The following is a 19,952-nucleotide window of genomic DNA, read 5'->3' on the forward strand; positions in this document are numbered from 1 at the left end:
TGTTTCCATAGCAACTGACAACACTAGCTAAACTGACATTAGCTAAACTAGCATTAGAGATATTAGGCTGTAGTAAACACAGGAATAGTTTTGTTACGCTTTTTGTATACTTTCATGTTTATAGAGTCTTTTTAAACTCATTTAACACTGCAGACAAACTCATTTTTCTAACTTTAACTCACAAACTTCAGCTTTCGTTTTAATATCAGACAGCCAGCATTAACTAGCTAGTGCCTTGCTAGCGTTAACGTTAGTTTGCTAACTCCAAACTAAGACAGTCACCTGAAGATGTCCTCCACCGGCAGTACAGGAGATGTTTTACAGCAGGTCAACCAGTTCTGGTCCATGTTGGATGAGCTTTCTGAAAATGACCCAGCAGGTTACCGTAGCTTCATGGAGAAACAGATGAAGGACGGTGCTGCGTTCAGGTCACCGCCTGAGCTCCACTCCTGCTTGTGCACTGAAATACTGGTAAGTTAGCCTACATCAGAGGTAGCAACTTAATAAGAAATGGTAACCAGTTAACTTTAGCTGTCAAGCCTGCATAATAGATTTCTCACAGGAAATACTTCGTGTCACAGCAGGGAAAGCGCAGGTGTGTCTCATTAATATTGACCCCATTGCTCAACACAGGTGTGTTCCTTTATTGTGTTTTGATTGGGTCACAATTTAGCTATTAAGATTAAATAAAAGGTACATAGAGGGTAACAGTTTTTGATAGCTGTGTCAGCAGAAATTGTAGTGTATAGGTCTGTGTACAGAACACTAATCCTCTGATATTTTTCATGTGGTTTATCCTCTAGCATTACAGGATCTGACAGGTTACATCAATATGTCTTACTCTTATCAAAATACATTGAAGGCGACATGCTGCTATCAAAAAAAAAATGGGATAAAGACACAGAGTCTGAAGGGTCACAGAGTTTGGTGACACCAAATTAAATGCAGCCATTGTTGATGATAAAATAAATGTACACACCTTTTTTTATTAAGGGAATAAGTCCACTGTGACAAAGGTCTATCAGGTAGATCTGAGTTCCACCTGCCTGTCTGTCTACCACAGCTGCAACTGATCAGTATTTATTGACCTCTTCATTATTCTATCGATTATTTGTTTGGTCTATAAAATGTGAGAAACAAACATCACAAGCTCCCAAAGCCCACTGCAATGTCTTTAAATGTCTTGCTCTGTCCAGCCGACAGTCGAACACCCAACAAATATATTCAGTTTGCTGTCATATAAGACTGAAAACAGAAAATATTCACTTTTGAAAAGCTAAAATTGAATTCATTTTCTGTTGGTGGACTAATCACTTCATTGACTAACTGCCAAATACAAAAGCTGCCACAGCAGTGTGTGTTTATAGATTAGACATAGGGTGTGATTTTACTTTTTTAATGACAGACGGTACATCTGTGTCCTCAGCAGGAGCCCAAGAAAGGGTCGTTGTACATCAACATATGCAGCTGGAAACGTGTGCCTGCACCTCAGGATCCCAGCAGGCCTTTACCTGTGTGTGCAGGAAAACTGGAAACAGACACAGATGAAGGTCGAGGTAAAAGACAAAGCTGTGCTGCATCACAAGCACAACTGTTACATGATGTAAACAAGGAAGCTCATAAATTGATTACTTTCCTTTGCAGGCGTGTACACTGTGTTGGATGTGGCATTAAACCCTACTGTGCTGCAAGAAAGTATGAAAGACAAAACAGAGGTGTATACACTGGCCTTGAGCTTTGCCCAGCGGCAGTATGGGATGACGTTATCTCAGCGGTATACTGTCGTCAGCTGTGGCCCAAAAAATAGCCTAGAGGACTTGTACCGCCGGCTTGGGTTTCAACAGTGGTCTAACACCTCCAAACAAGCAGGCACAGGTAGAGCAATAAGTCTCATACCCCAGTAAGCTGCTACAAGCCCTCTGTATTTTTCTTTGCTGCTGCAGGTGAATCATCTTTCACCTTCTACAGCAGTTTCTAATAATCCATAGTGTTTCTTTTTACAGCCAGTCAGACCCCAGCTGCCCTTCTGCAGCAGATCTCCTCTCTACGCTCAGAGAAACAACACGAGGACCCGGCAGCTCAAATTATCTGCAGACCTGTGGAGCACAAAAAGAAGGATTTGATCCAGGTCATCTCCACTACATTTGTGCAGCCTCAGAAGCCAGAGTACCAACTCGAGGTGAAGACCGATACAGAAGGAGTTGCTCACAGCATGGAGCTGACAGTGGAGCTGCCAAAGGTTTGCTCCGTGTCAGAATGCCAGCTGAGAATCTCCAAGGTTAGTGGTTACACACTCCCTTGAACAGTTATAATGAACCACTTTAGGATCCAAAGTGTGTCAGTGTAAAGTTGGATGTCATGAGGAAAATATATAATTGGCTAAGTCAAACAGTGTGCTGAATGTATTTTTCTCCACAGGACGACATCTTACTGGAAGTGGAGGATGTCTACTATTTACTTCTGGAATTCCCCAAAACTGTGATCGAAGATACTGCGTCTGCCATTTTTAACAAGAAGAAACGGAGGCTGACTTTGAGAGTGGATGTTTTCTGACAATTTGCCTTGATGGAGACACAAATGCACAGAGAGGTGAACAGTCAAGCTGGGAACGAGCTGAAGAAACCGTAAAGCTCGGAGTAAACTCTGACACGGAGGATACCTCAAAGTAAACAACCAAAACAAACTAAATTCCTGCTATGCAATCTGAAAAGCCTTGTGAGCACATTATGCTATGCAGGGACTTCCAGCTAACAAACAATAAACAGCTCCCCTGTAAACTGATCTGCTCCCTGATCAAAAGTAATATTTTTACTGGGACAAATGTGCCACTGTGTCCCTTTGTGCTGTGTGGGCTGATCTGCAGCAGCAAATATAATTCTTAACCCCCCAAAAATTAACTGACTTTAATAACAATCTGTGTGTTTTGTTTATTAATGTGTGGGTGTACGAGTGGAGGTGTATAATGGCTCCGAGCTGGAGTACAGTGTCATTACTGTCAGCCCGGGGAATAATTGAGAACAAAATGATCCATGCAATAATTCATGTTTATTAAAACATCAAAATTGATGCAGAACAACAACATCACTGTTTGGCAATCTGGAACGTGTGAAAAATGTCAGTAAACACTTTTATTTTAAGGTTTGCATACTATGCACGGATTACAGCTTTATGGAGCACAGTTCGGGTTATTCATCGTAAATCACGTTGGCTTTATTTTATATTTCAGTTTCAAGTATCACATTACTGACCATTAATTGGCAGTCGCACATATTAATTCATGAGCTGCAAACAATGTCTAATATCCATCCCTTAAAAATAATGTGGCACCCAAATGTCAAGTCAGATTCTGCTTATGAAACATTCACTTTTAAAACATGGTTTTGTATCGAAACAATGTAAGATCCATTGGTCCCAGTTAGCTGTATTATAACTTTTCTCTATTACAGGGAGACACCCCAGGTGAACATTTTCAACTCATCACCATGAAACCTCCCCAGTTGATTACTTACAGTAAGACAATTATCTCTTTTAATACAAGTTCTGAAATGTTATTATGCAAATGAGGCATTACATAATTAAATATTCATTGATATGTGTACATTTCCAGTACAAACACCTGAACATTGGATAAAGCCAGCTTCAAAATCCATTTTTTCCTTTTAAAGTCAAAGGTTTTTACAGAGGGAATTCTTTTTATCCATCCATAAATCTGAAAACACTGTCAACAGCCATTAAAAAATCTACTATCACCCTGTTTTTAGGAATAAAATGTTCTATAAATCAGGCTATGAATGATATATTAATAACCCCCCTCTGTTAAAACCTTAAATAATATAGAGAGGAACAAAACAGGAAACTTTGGTGTATGTAAGTGCGACTGAGGTTAAGAGTTTTTGGCTCAGAGTATGAGAAAAACTCCTTTTGAGAAAATGGCCTTTAAAGATACGTATTTAAAATTCCATACATTTTTAAACAAAGACACGACACCAGGGTGAAAATTTAAATAATAGATATCACCATGAAACTTCCCGTTTTCTTACATTAAGACAATTATTTTTTTGTACGACCAGTTTTCTGAATTTTTATGTTTAAATATGCAAATTAGACATGATCTAATTAAATATGTGCTTTTTGCATACATCACAGAATAGAAATCTGAACTAAAACATTTTTTGGGATGTTTTCTTTCCACTAGCCTGAAATAAGGCATGAAATCAAAAAAGCCAAAAATCTCAAAATTGACCAGTGCATCTATGTCACCTGGGGTGTCTCGATTTATGGCATCACAAGTATTTTCAGTGAAATCCTGGTCCAGTGGGAACAACTGAGGTTTGTAGTGGTGATCTGTGGTTTTTTTTTGGGCTCTACCTCCTTTCTCCGTGGTCCTCCTCTACCCACGCTACAATCTTCCCCTCCCAGCCAGGCACGACTGCTCCGTCCTGGAATACCTGAACATCCAACAACCAGCATTTACATATCTGAGAGATACTCACATGCATAACGTATAAAGGTCTGGATAGAAAGTGAAAATGACTGCTCAGTTATCCTGCAGTGTTTTGAAGTACAGCACAGCCATAGCTATTATTAGCATATCTCACTCCACAACTGCCATTTTATGTTTGCCTGCTGAAGCTGATGTGAAAAGAAGTAGGGGCTATAATTTTGCTCCCACGCCTACCTCCTCTTTCACTGTGCCAAACTCTGGGTCGAGGGCCTTGAAGTGGTATCTGAAACTGCCCTGTCTGTCCACAGCGGCCTTGAAGTCTCGCAGTGTCACCTCACCCAGCCTGTGGGAGCACACTGTCAGTCATGATCTATGCACACAAACACCCACATAGATACTCTCTAAGATAAACATTTAACCAGCATAAACACTAAAGCAGCTATATGTAGCTTAGGTCATGCCTGCATCAAGATGTGTCCTCAGCGTGTAGCACTAACCTAAACAGCTGTTAGCTTAAAATGAATGCACACTACAGTGGTGGAACAGCAACACTGTTATATAAAGTGTTTTTATTTTCACCTTTTTGGGATGTTAATCAGAAATGGAGTGAGCGAGCGATCAGTGAAGTAGAGCACTTTAGTGGAAACGGCGGTGTCCAGTCCTGGGCTGCTGTGTGAGTGGGCCATTTCTGGAATTAATGACAAAATCACAAACACTGTTTTTAGCAACTAGAGTCTAAAATGGCTCCGGTCTCGCAGCCAGTAAGAACCCTCTCCATACATAGCTGTGTAATGCACAATTAGATTTAACAGGCAGAGTTGAGATGTTGCAGAGGATGGCACATCCTAAACAAAACAAGGATTTTGTTTGTCTTACTTGAGCTTTGCGGCCAGGAGTCACGGTCTGTCGAGTTGGCTCTGCGTCCCGGTGATTTAAATTCCTCCTGGAAGAAGAACCAATTGCTCATGGTAAACAGCTGAATGCCATTTGTTGTTGACTCACTCATCAGGTGGCAGATGTGTTGCTACTTCTTAAGATTTACTCTGAAATGCTCTGCGTGTGTGTGTGTGTGTGTGTGTGTGTGTGTGTGTGTGTGTGTGTGTGTGTGCGTGTGTGTATACCCCTCTGTCCTGTCTGCGCTGGCTGTCCAAAGTGTGCAATCTGTCCATGAGGCTGGCCACACCCTGCTCCAAGGTGTCCAGGGTGTGATGTTGGGGGTCATGGCCAGAAAAGCTGTCCCTCAGGCTACGCAGTGCTTCCCTGACCAGCTGCAGCTCTTCCCCCTGTGACAAACAGCATCCTGATAGTCAAATAATTTCTATAAAAACTTTGCTTTTCATATAAGACAAGAAGTATGGAAGCCCATTCCCGTCAAGAAAGATAAAAATGCATAAAAAGTCACACTCAAAGATTCAAAGTTTTCACTCAACTGTGCCTCAACATTTTAAATTATCTCCTAATTTAATATGGTATATCATAATTTCGACTAAGTCAACATTTTCATTTTTCTCATAATTCTGACTGACCATGAGTTTGGTATTTTTTGTCATGCATTACTTTTTATCAATGTCTTTCCTACCAGAAATGAGCTTCCACACAACAAGCCATCGAAATATGACAATAAACAGCAATTGAAAGTATTGATTAAAGACTAAATTTTAAAAAAGGGTACGTACTGGTGCACTGTGTTGGAATACTGCAGGAGATGTCGAAGCCACCGAGTTACTGTAACCACCACTTTCACTCCTGAATGACTGCAAATGGACAACAGTACATGTAAATATGGTGGATGAAGCTGGTGATATTCTATAATTATGTAATTATGAACAAACACAATGAAAAGAACATCAGCCCAAAGCCTGATAAAGTTTATTCCTCTGTGCATTAAGCCTCCATTGTTGTATAAAAAGCTATTTAAATTGCATAAATGAGTCACTGTTTCACTATGTGACAGGTGTCTTCATAACAATGAACACAGGCGCACTGAAGTTTATTTTTGAGAAAATCCCTCACACACCATTCTGCTGCTGTAAATACAAATTTGTAATAATCCACAGCTGAAAATAGTCCTCAACAAATGCACTTTTTACCTCTGTTTGAGTAATGTTTGTTAAAAACCACAGTACCCAACTTTTTTAGGAAAATACTGAGAAGACTTGAGAACGTACACCAACCAGCCAAAACATTAAATAACAAGTAAGTAAACAACATTGATCATCTTGTTACAATGCAATGTTCTGCTGGGAAACTTGGGGTCCTAGCATTCATGTAGATGACACTTGACATGCACCACCCACTCAAACACCACTGCAGACCAAGTAAACCTCATGGCAACAGCACTACCCACTGGCAGTCGCCCCCCAGCAGGACAATGTGCCATGCCACACCGCAAAAACTGCTCAGAAATGGTCCGTGAAATTTGACAAAGAGCTTAAGGCCTCGACCTGGCCTCCAAAGATCCAAATCTGATCGAGCATCCTTGGGACATACTGGTACGTCATCTCGCAACCCACCGGACTCGAAGGATCTGCCATGAAGACCCTGGTGCCAGACACCATGAGGCATCCCCTGACTTCCTGTGTCCATCCCTTGACATGTCAGAGCTATGTCCAATCTATAGAGGCCCCACCGTGGATGGGCAGTACGTCTGGGGTAATGGCACGTCCCACAGATGCTCAGTCGCATGGGGTACTTGGGAATTTGGAGGCCATGTCAATGCCTTGAGCTCTTTGTCACGTTACTCGGGCCATTCCTGAGCAGTTTTTGTGGTGTGGCATGGCGCATTGTCCTGCTTGGGGGCCACTGCCATAGGGAGTGTTGTTGCCATGAGGGGGTTTGCTCGAACTGCAACCATGTTTGGGTGAGTGGAGCGCGTCAAGTAACATCCACATATATGCCAGGACCCAAGGTCTCTCATCAGAACATTGCACTGTAACAAGATAATCAATGTTATTCACTTGACCTGTCTGTGGTTTTAATGTTTTGGCTGATCGATGTATCTGTGACTGCTTTTTAAAGATTTACAAGTTCAGTAGAAACCAACAGGCTTGGGACTTGGTGCCACAGAGACGGTAGAGTTGTTGGAAAGAACCAAGAAACCGAGCAAGACATTGTTGGTCATGATCTTATTTTAAGACTTGTCGAAAATAACAAATATAAACAACCTTATCCATTAAATTTCTTTTCATAAAATGTACTATAATCATAGAGCTACGTGACTTGAAGGTTTGTTTTTAGTTGAATTGTTTATACTTGTTTTATTCTGATTCACTTAATGTCTTTTGTTTCCTGTTTTGATGTTATAATTTGTTGAGTATAATTTGCTGTCTTGTGTGAAGTAGTTTGTGCGGAGCCCCTAAAGTCTTGAAAGGTGAATTTTATTTTTATATTGTGCGCGCAAGTTAATTATGTTGTGTACACAAATTGTTGTTAAGGTTAATTACTTGTTCCCAAAAAAACTATACATATTCCTTTTGGGACTTGTTCAGCTCGGTAATTTTGTTACCTTGATTTTGCTCTATTAATTAATATTATTCTTATTACGATACATGTAATTTACATCCAAACATATGTTGTTGAAATATTTGACACGTATCATGATCCCTACCCGTCCAAGACTGACTTCATGTGCTCTATGTTGAGCTTCATCAAGCTTCTGCTGCTGTTGCTGCAGTATCCTGTCCTTCCTCCCAAGCTGCTGCTATTGTGACAAGAGAGATGGATAACATTAAGTGAGTCTGCACACGTGTGTATGTATAAAAAAAAAAAGCACTGAAGTGTAAATAATAAGGATACCTCGTATTCACTGAGTAATTTGTTTCGTTCACTCAGCTTGTGTTTGAGCTCTGCCTGCAAACAGATAACACCGGCATTATATATGAGTGTTACATTGCTCTCCCATAAACCCACATCGGCGGGTCAAGCAAGTCAAATATTTTATCGTGTCAAACGGAAATCATCGCTTGTCTCACATTTTCCCCTTCCAGCTGATCTTTGGCCATGTTGCACCTCAGTAGTTCCTGCTTTAGCTGCAGCACGGCATCCTCCTGCACTGCCAGACGCTGCTGCAGAGCATCCTAATGAGAAAGAGGGGGAGATCAAAGAAGCGACCAGAGAGGACCTGAATACAGATACACTGCATCCACCTGCCTCATCAACAGCACACACCACCCTCTAAACTTTATTATCTTCATAAAGAAATGAAAAAAAACATTCATTCTGTGCAATGGAAACTGCAGAATCATTGGTTTGGGACACCGCAAGAGTGGAATAGATTGAATTATATCCTTTAATCCATTTTAATTCACACACAAAGGACAAAATTGGAGTAAGAGGTTTACCTTGATGGCCTGAAGGTGGCGTGCCTCCTGTTTGTTTCTCAGGAGTTCCCTCTAAGAGCCACAGAAATGAACAGAGGCATTAGAGAAAAGGGCTCTTCGCTTGCAAGACAGCTCATCTATATTAAACCTAATTACATTAACTAACTGTACCTTGAGATCAAGGGCTTCCTCCATGCTTTGGTCCAGGCGACTGCGGATTAGAACCTTCAAAGGGAGAGGGTATGAGCAGCGTAATTAGAGAATGGAAAAATGTCAGAACGTATGAGGAGCCAGTGTGCCTGCATGACAGCGGCCCCAGCAGATCAGAGAGATTCAATTGTGCTCTACAGTAGCCACTCTCAGGAGGAGTGATGGCTGCAAACATCATCACAACAGAAGGGCTGACACTGACACTTCACACAGAGTGGCGAGCAAGTGTTGGTTTCTCGAGTTAGCAGAGAGAGGGCACTGTACCAGCTGCTGTTCAGCGTTAGCCCGGTTATCTCCGAAGCTCACAGATCCATCCTGGTCCTCCTCAGGGAGGGAGCCGTGGAGCAGCAGCGCCTGAGGACAAAAACACACACACATATAAAGATACACAGTGAGTGAAGGCCTGAAAGCAGTTATAATTAAATAAACATGGCAGAGAAGCCTAATTTATTTCTGTATTTGTATTCGTAAATACAGCAGTTTGGGATTTTTATACTTGGCTGCACAACAAGGTTTCCATTTCAGCTGATAGAGACGGTGAATTAAACTGGATTGAGCTGTATCAAATTGAAATACTATTGAAAAGCCTGGAGGAATACATACAGACTTCCGCCTCTCATCTGCTCTAACCCACAAATACAGTACACAGCTATATGCCTCGACATATTCAAAACATAACACAAGATAATCAGACTGAATAATGAAAACTATTGAAGGGTTCAGCAATATTGCTAATCTTATTAAAATAGAGGCCTCTTTTAAATACATAAATACTAGTTACTAATTTATTTTTCTTATATATTACTGTATTGTTTTCTTCCTTTTGTATCACAGCTACTCCGAATTTAATATCAAATACCAGGCCATAGGGATCACTGTATACCAACTTTATTTCTGTTTCTTTTCTTTTTTTTACATGAACATAGGTGTAGATTTCAATGGATGGCGGGGGCACACGTAGGACATGTGCTGTATTGAATTGCTGAACAAATATTAGATGTAAGTGGTGATTCAGAGGTCTGGAACCAGCCTACAATAACTAAGACTCAAATATATAAAATCAAAAATGCGTTTCGCTAATTTGTACCTCGGGAAGACAAACACAAAGACAGCTAAGCATAAATATTGCATTAGGTTTGAAAATGACAGTATGGGGTATCTGTAAGGACTGCACAGTGTGTTGACTTGTTGCAGCTGTGCCACTAACAGGCGCGTCGTTGTTATTGCAAAATATGAGGAGTGTATATCACCAGTACAGTCATTATTTCATATCTACATATGTATTGTTCCCAGAGCTGCAGTTGGCGATGTCTGATGTGGCCCGAAGAGATCTCGAGCCCAGACCCGTGCTTTGGCCTTTTCATCATTGCTAGCAAGACTAACCCTTCCATAAAGTATGGCAACTATTCCTGGACTATTATAATAATGTCTATACGTCAAGAAATGTGATATAATGCCTGTGCGTGCCTATCATAGTAATTTTTTCCTTCTTTCTTCACTTGTTCAGGTCCACTCTGTTACTGTTAATTCACTTGCAACACCCGATTATTATCATCAGTCTATCTTGACTCTGTATATATTGTGTATTCATGTGTATTAAATATATTTAGCAGTTCATTTGTTTGTATGTGCAGGTCAGGCTTCAGCAGAGGCAGGGTGGGTTTGGATGTTGTGGGTTCAGAGTGTATACGCTCCATGCTTTTGTTTCTTGGTTATAATATATAATAATAGATATGTACTGTATATTAAAAATGTGGACAATATATGTATTCTATAATTTCATATAACCCTTTTACAAATTTAACATACTTTTTACCCATCTGCAGCAAAACCACTGTTTACAGGTAGTGTGTGTTTATACTTTTATAAATAATTCACGATATACTAAAATAGTGGGCTGCACGGTGGTGTGGTGGTTAGCACTGTCGCCTCACAGCAAGAGGGTTCCCGGTTCGATCCCGGGTGTGGGAGCCCTTCTGTGCGGAGTTTGCATGTTCTCCCTGTGTCAGCGTGGGTTCTCTCCGGGCACTCCGGCTTCCTCCCACAGTCCAAAGACATGCAGATTGGGGATTAGGTTAATTGATAACTCTAAATTGTCCGTAGGTGTGAATGTGAGCGTGAATGGTTGTCTGTCTCTATGTGTCAGCCCTGCGATAGTCTGGTGACCTGCGGATTACCATATACTTAACCTGTAAGCAGCAACTATATTTTACAATAAAAGCACAGATTTTGACATATTTTGCAAATTTTCCAGATATTAGACATTAAAACCATTTTTTGTGGAAGAAAATGAAAAGGCAAAAGTAATCTGAGGCACAGAACAATAAAAAAAAATAAAAATACATTAAAATAAAATAAAATAAAATAGACTGAATTAAAATAAAATGAAATGAAATGAAATAAGATACGATAAGATAAGACAAGATAAGATAAGATAAATTAGATTAAATTAAATTCAATTAAATCAAAAATGAATTGAAATGAAATGAAATAAAATAAAATAGAATTAAAATAATGATAATTTTCTTTGGGCAGGACTAGCTTGCCTAGGGCGCTGAATGTGTGTGGCACTGCATACACTTGGACCAGCTGTATATTGATTTTACAGTGGAAAAATGGAGGTTAATTGTCAGCATGACCACATGTTAAAGAATTATAAATAGTGTCACATTAATATGAATAAATAAAAGTCTGGTGAGGTGATCATTGTGTGCCTTGATGTAGTCGAGACTTTAAGTGGGATGTAGCATGTCCGTTCTCAGCCAAATGTTTCACAAAACAATTGAGTTCGAAATGAATTAGGCGTTTATTTGTTTCCTCGTTATTTGAAAGTGCTTTTATAATTTTATTCATGTTCTCTTAAATTCATTTAATGTATCTGAACCCCTGAAAAACACTGGAGGTGTGAGAAGAAGATCAAAATCTCACCGTGTGCTATATTTGAGCTGTTACCTTGCATCTGCTGCCGCTATATTCTGTGTGCCTTCTGTCAGTGTGTTCACATTAGAAGTGCAGTCGTTTGTTTTTCAAGTGTGTCATCACCAGGCAGTTTGGTTTTTAAGTGTGTCATCACCAGGACTTACCTGTAGGCGGAACACCATCCTCCTGGCCTCCTGCATCTCCTTCTCCAGCTGCTCCTGGTGGGCGTCCAGCTGCTCCTCCCAGGACTTCTCTTCCTCCTGCACATCGTGCCCGAGGGAGGGACACAATCCACACAGAGACACATCCTCTGAAAGGAAGAGAGGTACAGGGGGAGATGAGGCAAGGGAGCTTGTTTTTTTCCCCTTTGTAGCGATTCATTGCTTCGTAACTTGCTCTACAAGAGTTGATGTGCAGCCAACCAACCTGTGACAGATTTCTTCTCTGTCAGCTCAGATTTGTCATCCTGAAGTTCCCCCTGGTCCTCAGACTGATCATGGAGTGTTTCTTCTTTAGGGGTGTCAGCTGACTGGGTGATAACATACTCCTCTTTGGGGGAGTGAGCAGGGCTGGCTGAGCTGAGACTGAAACAGATGGTGGGCACAGGCAGGAATGAGTGTGTGTGTTTGCATCTCTGCCAAATGAACGACAGTAAATAAACCTAGCAACATAAAATGGAGATATACACTTTAATAACCCCCCAAAGAGCATAAAAATGTGAATTAATCACATCTGGGCTAAATATTTGAAACCATATTTGTTTTTAAAACATGTTATGCCCATAGGAATAAAGTGTATCACGCATTATTCACCACATAAAAAAATAATAAAAACACGCAACAGAAAGGGATTGAAACCTGTTCAGAAAATACGCAGCAGGAACAGGAATGCACGCAACACTGTCATTTTTCCCACAGGAAATTCTTCACATAGTTTGCTCCCCCTTTGGCCATAATTTCAAAACATAATGCTCGTACGGTTTCTGAGTGGCTGGTTTTCTTGTAGTTTGTATGAATATGCATTTTGTGTTTTCTGAGAGCATCTCCAGCCGCCTGAGGTTCAGGCCGGCTGTCATCTTCACTCTGCTGTGTTTGTGGAAACAGGACACAGCTACTGCGACCTGTGACCTATGGCATTATGCATGGTCTTTTAGCATGGGATTCCTTCTTTTTCCCCCTCTGTGTCTGCATGGGAAAACAAGCCTGCGTTTGCGGAAACAGATCTAAACTCTACGATGGAGAAGGGAGAGAGAAGGAGAGCAATTCATCACCCTGCTCCTGAGGCCAAAAAACTAAGAGGGAAAAAATAACTGTGGACTTAACTATGGGGTAAAAAAAAAAAAAAAAAAAAAAGCTGTGTTTAGAAACCAAAGAATGTCCTGAGGGATTGCATTTGCACAGTTTAACATGTTCTTCCCATATGCAGAGAGATTTAGATTGCAGCCGATGAGATTTTCTGCTTATCTAATAGCATTACTCAGCGCAAGCTAATATCACAACAGACAGTTAACAGTTGTATTATCTGTCACTTCTGAGCTTACGCTGCCTCTTTATTGAATAACTGTGCATATGTTCCCGTGGCTGCTTACCATAATGCGTACCTAAGTTGTATCTCTCAGACACCAAACAAGCTGGAAACAAGACAAACAGTCTGCAGCCTTGCTAGCAGCTTTTGAGGCTGTAATAAGGCACAACTTTGGCCTAAATGCTCATATCAGCATGCTTAAATGCCTAAAATGACAATGCTTATGTGCTGATGTTAAGCAGGTTCAAAGGTTTTCCATGTTCATGTCCTTGGGTCAATGGGTATGCATCCTAAAATTTACGTAATAGCAGGTATAGCAGGTATTTGGTCAAAAATCAAAGTGTTAAATGTGTCTAATAATATTAGACAATAATTTGACCTGATACTGCCACTAGGTGTAAAGTTAAGGGATCACAAAGTTTTTTGAATTTATCCTGACAAAGAATGAATACCTGTGCCACATGCCATGTCGATCCATCCAATAGTTGCTGAGACGTTTCACGAAAAACCACAATGCCTCATGGTGGCGGTATCACCAAAGTGATTATGATTCATCATCTGGGCACCATAGATATCTGTACCTCATTTCATCACAGTGGCGAACACGAGGGCCAGCCGGAGGGGGCCATCGCCCTCCTGATACAACTGCTGCCCCCCTCACTGGACCCCCCTTGCAAAAATAATTAAAGGCTGACATTACTATTTTTAAGAGGCTGTGGCCCGATACAATTTTTTAAGATAGCACAAAAGTTCGGAGGTCTGTTGCAAAAAGCATCTTAAAGGGATAGTGCACCCAAAAATGAAAAGTCAGCCATTATCTACTCACCCATATGCTGAGGGAGGCTCAGGTGAAGTTTTCGAGTCCTCACATCCTTTGTGGAGATCCAAGGGGAGAGGGGGTAGCAACAAAACTCCAACTAATGGAGGCTTAAGGCGCCCCAGATTCAAACGTCCAAAAACACATAATTGTGTTGCACAGAGAAGCAGTTAGAGCTGCAGGCTACAATGAGGCTTAAAACAGAGTTTGACGTTTTTCCAAACAACTTCTGATGTCGGGGCTTCAGGACACTTGGATCACTACGGACGAGCAGTATGGAGATATTTTGTGCTTTCAATTATGTGTTTTTGGACGTTTGAATCTGGGGCGCCGTAAGCCTCCATTAGGTGGAGTTGTGTTGCTACCCCTTCTCCCCTTGGATCTCTGCAAATATTGTGAGGACTCTAAAACTTCACCTGAGCCTCCCTCCTCATATAGGTGAGTAGATAATGGCTGAATTTTCATTTTTGGGTGCACTATCCCTTTAAGTGAAGATTTTCCTTCAAATCTGAGTTATGGTTTAAAGTTTTTCTCCTTATATTGGTGTTATACTTAAGGAATTGCCTAAAGTTCGTTAAACTGTTGCACAGAGGACCTTAGCAACCAAAGAAAAACAACATAAGGTACCTCTGACTACATCTTAACCACACCATGGCTGAGTTGATGGCAATAAATAAGGAAAATGAACGCATCCTGAGAAGAGTGTTTCATGGCTGGGAGAACCCGATGAACACTTTTAATGATGAGCAATTGATTTTGCACTATAAATTTGGCCAGAGGTCAATTTATATATTGTCTCAACGCCTGGAGTTGGATCACTAGACCTTCGGAAGTCCCTTTACATTTAATGATTGCTCTCTGGTTTTATGCGACAGGACCTTTCCAGTCAGTTGTTGGCGAGGTATAAGTCAACTGTGTCATGCATCATCCACCGGGTTTCAAACGCCCTCATCTGTCTGCTGAACACCGTGGTGAAGTTACCATCCAGATGTTGCAATTGCCTCCCTTGTTCGTTGCTTCATGTTTGCTGTTATTTTCAGATCGTATTTACTTTTCAGTTTGTTTTTTCCTTCATTGAATTTCTTTAGAAGTAGGATTCTTTCTTCCTCCAACCAATTTGGTTTTCATGTCATTTTATCTTCTGCCATTTTTTTTGCTATCAGACCAAGTGCATAAGTGCATGTTCAAGCAAACAAATGATCTCCACGGAAACAGCAGAATTTTACCACTATAAAATCTCTTCAGTGCAGTTAATGCCTCGACGTCTTTCCTTGACAAAGGAAACCTAAACCTAAACTAAACCTTAAGCGTCATACTTAAGGAGCAAACTTCAGGTAGGCTACCTTGTGCAACCGGCCCCTGATACACTGTGAAGCGAGACAAACTAAGACATCCGTTGGTACCATACATGTCGGCATAGCTTGTCAGGATGGAGGATAAATAACGCTCCAAAGTTAGGGGGCACTGGCACGGCCATTTTAAAGAAGTTTCTTAAACTCTCACCTCACCTCTCACCTGAACTTGAAAAGGCTTGTTCCCAGTAAATATTTTGTTCCTTACAATCAATGTACTCCTTCAAATCAAAGCTGTATATTTGTCTTTTAAGGGAAAGCAACAATCAATTGCCTAATACATGTGTATGCAGATACATAACACATTAAAACAGGAATTTTGGGGATCTCAAAATGTTAACTGTACCAGTATTAGTCTATGCACATCAGATAATAATATCAACAATATGACAGGAAACCAAGGTACATCAGTATTATTACCTCTCCATATTGACATAACTTTTAACTAGCCTATATACTTCAACAGCGTAATCAAATCCCCGAAATTCACTTCTGGCTTTTGGTTTTAGTGTGCCAGCCCTAAGATTTTCAGTGGCCCCATCTGGCCACTCCAATAAAAGAAATCTCTGGGGGTGCCATTGATTCATGGCACTTTATCCATTAGTTGTTGAGTTATTTCAATCTGGACCCAAGTGGAGGAACAACCAACAGTTGCTATCCTGCTGCCAGCATATGAGTGAAGACATTATTTCAGTTTTTAATTTACGGGAGTGTTGTCACATGGAAATTGGCTACATTCACACACAGAGAAACTTTAGATAATTTGGTCCTCCAAGCTTCTCAGAAGTAGTAATTGCACCAGGTCACATAAAAACATGAACTGAGAGTCTTATCAGATGCTGCTGTGATTATCCCTAAGTGTTTCTGCAAAGGGGATCAAAGCAGCTGCCTTCGACTAATCTTGTCATTGCAGACGATGACATTATCAAGATACCCTCTATCGTGGTCTCTGCCGGCTGCGGCAGTTCAATAAACTAACAGATTCGTTTTCAATGCTCGCTGCTGTCTGCTGCACCAAAAGAACACATACGTACAGATAGATTTGGAACATGTGAGTTAAGCCATAGATTAAGCGCTGGGATTTGCAAGAGATGAGCTTCAGTGCAACAGATTAACATCATTTGATCAGCAGTGGTGGAAAGTTACTAAATTCATTTACCCTGTACTGTGCTTATGTGCAATTTTGAGGTACTTCACTTGAACATTTCTATTTTGTGGTATGGTTTACTTTTGATTCACGACATTCGACAGAGAAATATTGTACTTTTTACTCTACTACACTAATCTAACAGCTGTAGTTACTCAGATTAAGATATTACATACAAACATGGTAATCCTATAAAATACAATACAATGTTAATGATTAAACCAGTGCTTAGCTCACACAGGGTTTTTACAGCGTAAAGCAAGTTAGATTTAAGATGTTTTAAGACTTTTTAAATGCTGGTCGGAATGAAATTTGAGACCAATTTTACAACAACCAAAACTGGGGAAAAAATAAAAAATAATAATAATATAAAACACAATACAATACATTGTTAATGATTAAACCAGTGCTTAGCTCACACAGTGTTCTTACAGCTTAAAGCAAGTTAGATTTAAGATGTTTTAAGACCTTTTAAATGCCGGTCCCAATGAAATTTGAGACAAATTTTACAATAACTAAAAAAAAAATAATAATAATAATTTAAAATTCAAAACAACAGATGACAAGTTTTAAGAGATTTTGCAATGCAACGTCAGAAAAATAAATAATAAAATCCCACTTTGATCCTATTTTTTAATACCTTGGAAAGATTGATACAACAATTTCAATACAAATTAAGGCCTTATTTTTAGATTAGTGAATATACTACTAAGGATTAGCGGGATCCTGTCATGGTGATTCCTTATATCTAAAAAGCAGTGTCTGTTTGGGGCCTTTTTTTCATGTTTAAGATGTCTTTGAGAGATTTAGCGTCTAAACTTCTCAGATAGTTTAATTTCCATAACATTCCGAGTATTAAAAAGGTACTAGAGTTAAAATGAACCAATATCTCACAAAAAAGCAAAGAACAGAAGATGAACTCCTAAAAATAAACACAAATATGTGTGGTAGCAATTTAGATTTTTCTTCTTTTGTCCTCCATTAATCATCTCATAATCGCTCAGATTTATCCTGTAACCCTTTGGAAGAACCCGACCCAACAGTTTTTCTGCAGGAGTAGTTTTACTTCTGATACTCTAAGTACATTTTGCTAATAATAGCCTACCTCTGTACTTTAAATGCAAGACTTGTAATGGTTTAATTTTACATCATGTTTTAGTGCTTTTCCAAAGTATCTGAGTACTTCTTCCACCGCCGCTGATCAGCAAGAAAAGTCTATTCATTAACCAGTTAGAGGTTAATTTCAAAGGATTAGTTCAACACAGTAGCCCTTTGGCCTGTCTGGTACATACTGTAGCTAGTCTAGGCAAAGACTGTGGCTTCTAAGATGTTTACAGTCCAAAGCAAGCCTTAATGTAGAATAAAAAGGCATCTTGTATTTGTTATGTGAATATAATTTAATATGTTTGATCCTTATCTGAATCATGAAACAGAAGAGCCGGTAATGAAGTGAGACAGTGGTTGCTAGGCAATAGCAGCTCAGCTCACACAGACAGGGAGGGACACACCCACACCTACTGCACTGTAAACACTGAACAATAACCCGCTCAGTTAGGGTATCAGCGTCATTTTGTTGGTGGAATGCAAAACTAACACGAAGACTGAGCCCAACATGCTGATGAAGATGATAAAGATGATGTATAGTGTTCTGAATTTAGGCCTGATGTGTTGTATATCTGTGCTACTGATGCACACAGTGGACAAAAATGGCAGCCTGCTTGGCATAGTGTGAAAATAATCATTTATAAAAACAGCACTTACCATTTCATCTGTTTGGCTCCCATGCTGGTGTTTACAGGCTTAACCTCCCATACAGTCACAGCCCCGCATCTGGGTGATGCTCTGCTTCTCAGTCAGGACCATAGCCCCAAACACAGCCAGAGACAGCAGGGAGGGGAGCAGCCCTGAAAGCAGCAACCAGAGGCGTCTCCACGTCGCACACTGTGTTCAATCAGAAATAACAGCACGTTCAAATCCTCTCCAGCAGCATATTCCTAAAACATAAAGCTCCAAATCCTAATCAAAAGCCCTGAACCCTTCGACTAAATCATACCAAGGCTCAGTCCTGGCTGGCAGAGAGTGACAGACAGAGACAGAGGGAGAGAGGACTGGTGCTCAGCAACACCAGAGACTGAAGTCTGCCTGGTTTCTCATTGCACTCGCCTTGTGCTTGAGCTCACCAGCTCCCATTCAGGAACACAATGTTTTTTGTTCCTTGCGGACGAGAACTGATGCAGCTCTTGTGCATCTTTTTCACCCCTTTTTTCTCTGCCGGTCGTTTTGCATTTATTCCCTCTGCCCTCCCTCCCTCCTTCCCCTCTATCTCTTCTGCTCAGTCGCACTGGCTTTGTATCAGTCCTTCCTTCTTTTCAGTGAGCGAGGATGTCAGACATGGCTCTGTCTGGGTGTGTTTACCCTCCCCCCTATCCCTCATTCCTCCTCCCTCCTTTCCTCACTGCTCTCTCCTTTCACAAGGAGGAGGAGGAGGAGGGAGATTTTCTCCTCCTTTCTCCTTTCCCTTTGCCTTTTTGTGTACTGTATGTCACTGCAGCTACAAAGAGAACTAGCACGTGGTTTGACAAAGAGATATGAAAATAAATGTGGTTTGTTGGCTATGTCACAGGCTTGCATAACAACAACATACCAAGCAAGCTGAGACATGTGAGATGTTAATGATATATTTAGAGTCAACAGAAGTCAGGAGTTACTTAGGAAAAAAAGCAAACAGAAAATGCTATTTATAGAATGCAAACATCAGCCTACAATTACAGCTCTTCTCAAAAAATTCATGCGGTATGCTGTGAAGAGTATTTTTACTGCAACCGGGACAAAAAGCCTTAAAAAGATTCTAGTTATTTAGAGAATGCTCTGAAACATCTGAGCCATCAGATTCAACCACAATGTAAAACATGCCAGATTTATAATTTTAGCAGCAGGCAACAGAAACAAAAGGGTTTTTTTTAATGACATGTGCTGCTAAGTGTTAAATCCTCTTTTCAAAGGCGTTTTGGCACGCTTTTATTAATCTGTTAGAAATGTTGCTGGTGTCATCAGTTAGGATGTAAAATAGGTCTTTGTGTGGCAGCTTGCAGTTCTGCCCAGAACAAAATGACAGTGTCTTAAATTCTGCATGAGTCCCATCAACACACGCTTTAATGAGCTACTTTACTGTTCAGCTATACAGAGCCATGAAAGCGACCACCAGACTAACACATTAGAT

The 19,952-nt window shown here is 40.4% G+C and overlaps 2 protein-coding genes across 4 annotated transcripts; one reads left to right on the forward strand and one right to left on the reverse strand.

The window, feature by feature from the left end:
• Positions 1-13: 13 nt before the first annotated feature.
• pih1d2 (PIH1 domain containing 2) lies at positions 14-4,212 on the forward strand. 2 transcript variants are annotated; one of them, XM_050063896.1, is made up of 5 exons: positions 14-471; positions 1,427-1,556; positions 1,645-1,875; positions 2,004-2,278; positions 2,419-4,212. In XM_050063896.1, the coding sequence occupies exons 1-5, from the start codon at positions 289-291 to the stop codon at positions 2,551-2,553; spliced, it is 954 nt and encodes a 317-aa protein (XP_049919853.1). In that variant the 5' UTR covers positions 14-288; the 3' UTR covers positions 2,554-4,212. The 2 variants fall into 2 exon arrangements, with proteins under 2 accessions (XP_049919853.1, XP_049919861.1); XM_050063904.1 differs by having other exon boundaries at positions 1,430-1,556.
• On the reverse strand, positions 3,026-19,129 carry dixdc1a (DIX domain containing 1a). 2 transcript variants are annotated; one of them, XM_050063872.1, is made up of 16 exons: positions 18,786-19,129; positions 18,494-18,673; positions 12,319-12,476; positions 12,057-12,202; positions 9,238-9,327; positions 8,935-8,988; positions 8,785-8,835; positions 8,416-8,520; positions 8,240-8,293; positions 8,052-8,141; positions 6,121-6,198; positions 5,566-5,727; positions 5,321-5,387; positions 5,024-5,132; positions 4,679-4,787; positions 3,026-4,448 (listed from the first exon to the last, which is right to left on the reverse strand). In XM_050063872.1, exons 2-16 carry the CDS (start codon positions 18,514-18,516, stop codon positions 4,365-4,367), a joined length of 1,380 nt encoding a protein of 459 aa, XP_049919829.1. In that variant the 5' UTR covers positions 18,517-18,673; positions 18,786-19,129; the 3' UTR covers positions 3,026-4,364. The 2 variants fall into 2 exon arrangements, with proteins under 2 accessions (XP_049919829.1, XP_049919821.1); XM_050063864.1 differs by having other exon boundaries at positions 8,052-8,144; positions 18,786-19,128.
• Between the last annotated feature and the right edge of the window lie 823 nt (positions 19,130-19,952).

Source organism: Epinephelus moara, chromosome 2 (assembly GCF_006386435.1).
Source record: "Epinephelus moara isolate mb chromosome 2, YSFRI_EMoa_1.0, whole genome shotgun sequence".
NCBI classification, from domain to species: domain Eukaryota; kingdom Metazoa; phylum Chordata; class Actinopteri; order Perciformes; family Serranidae; genus Epinephelus; species Epinephelus moara.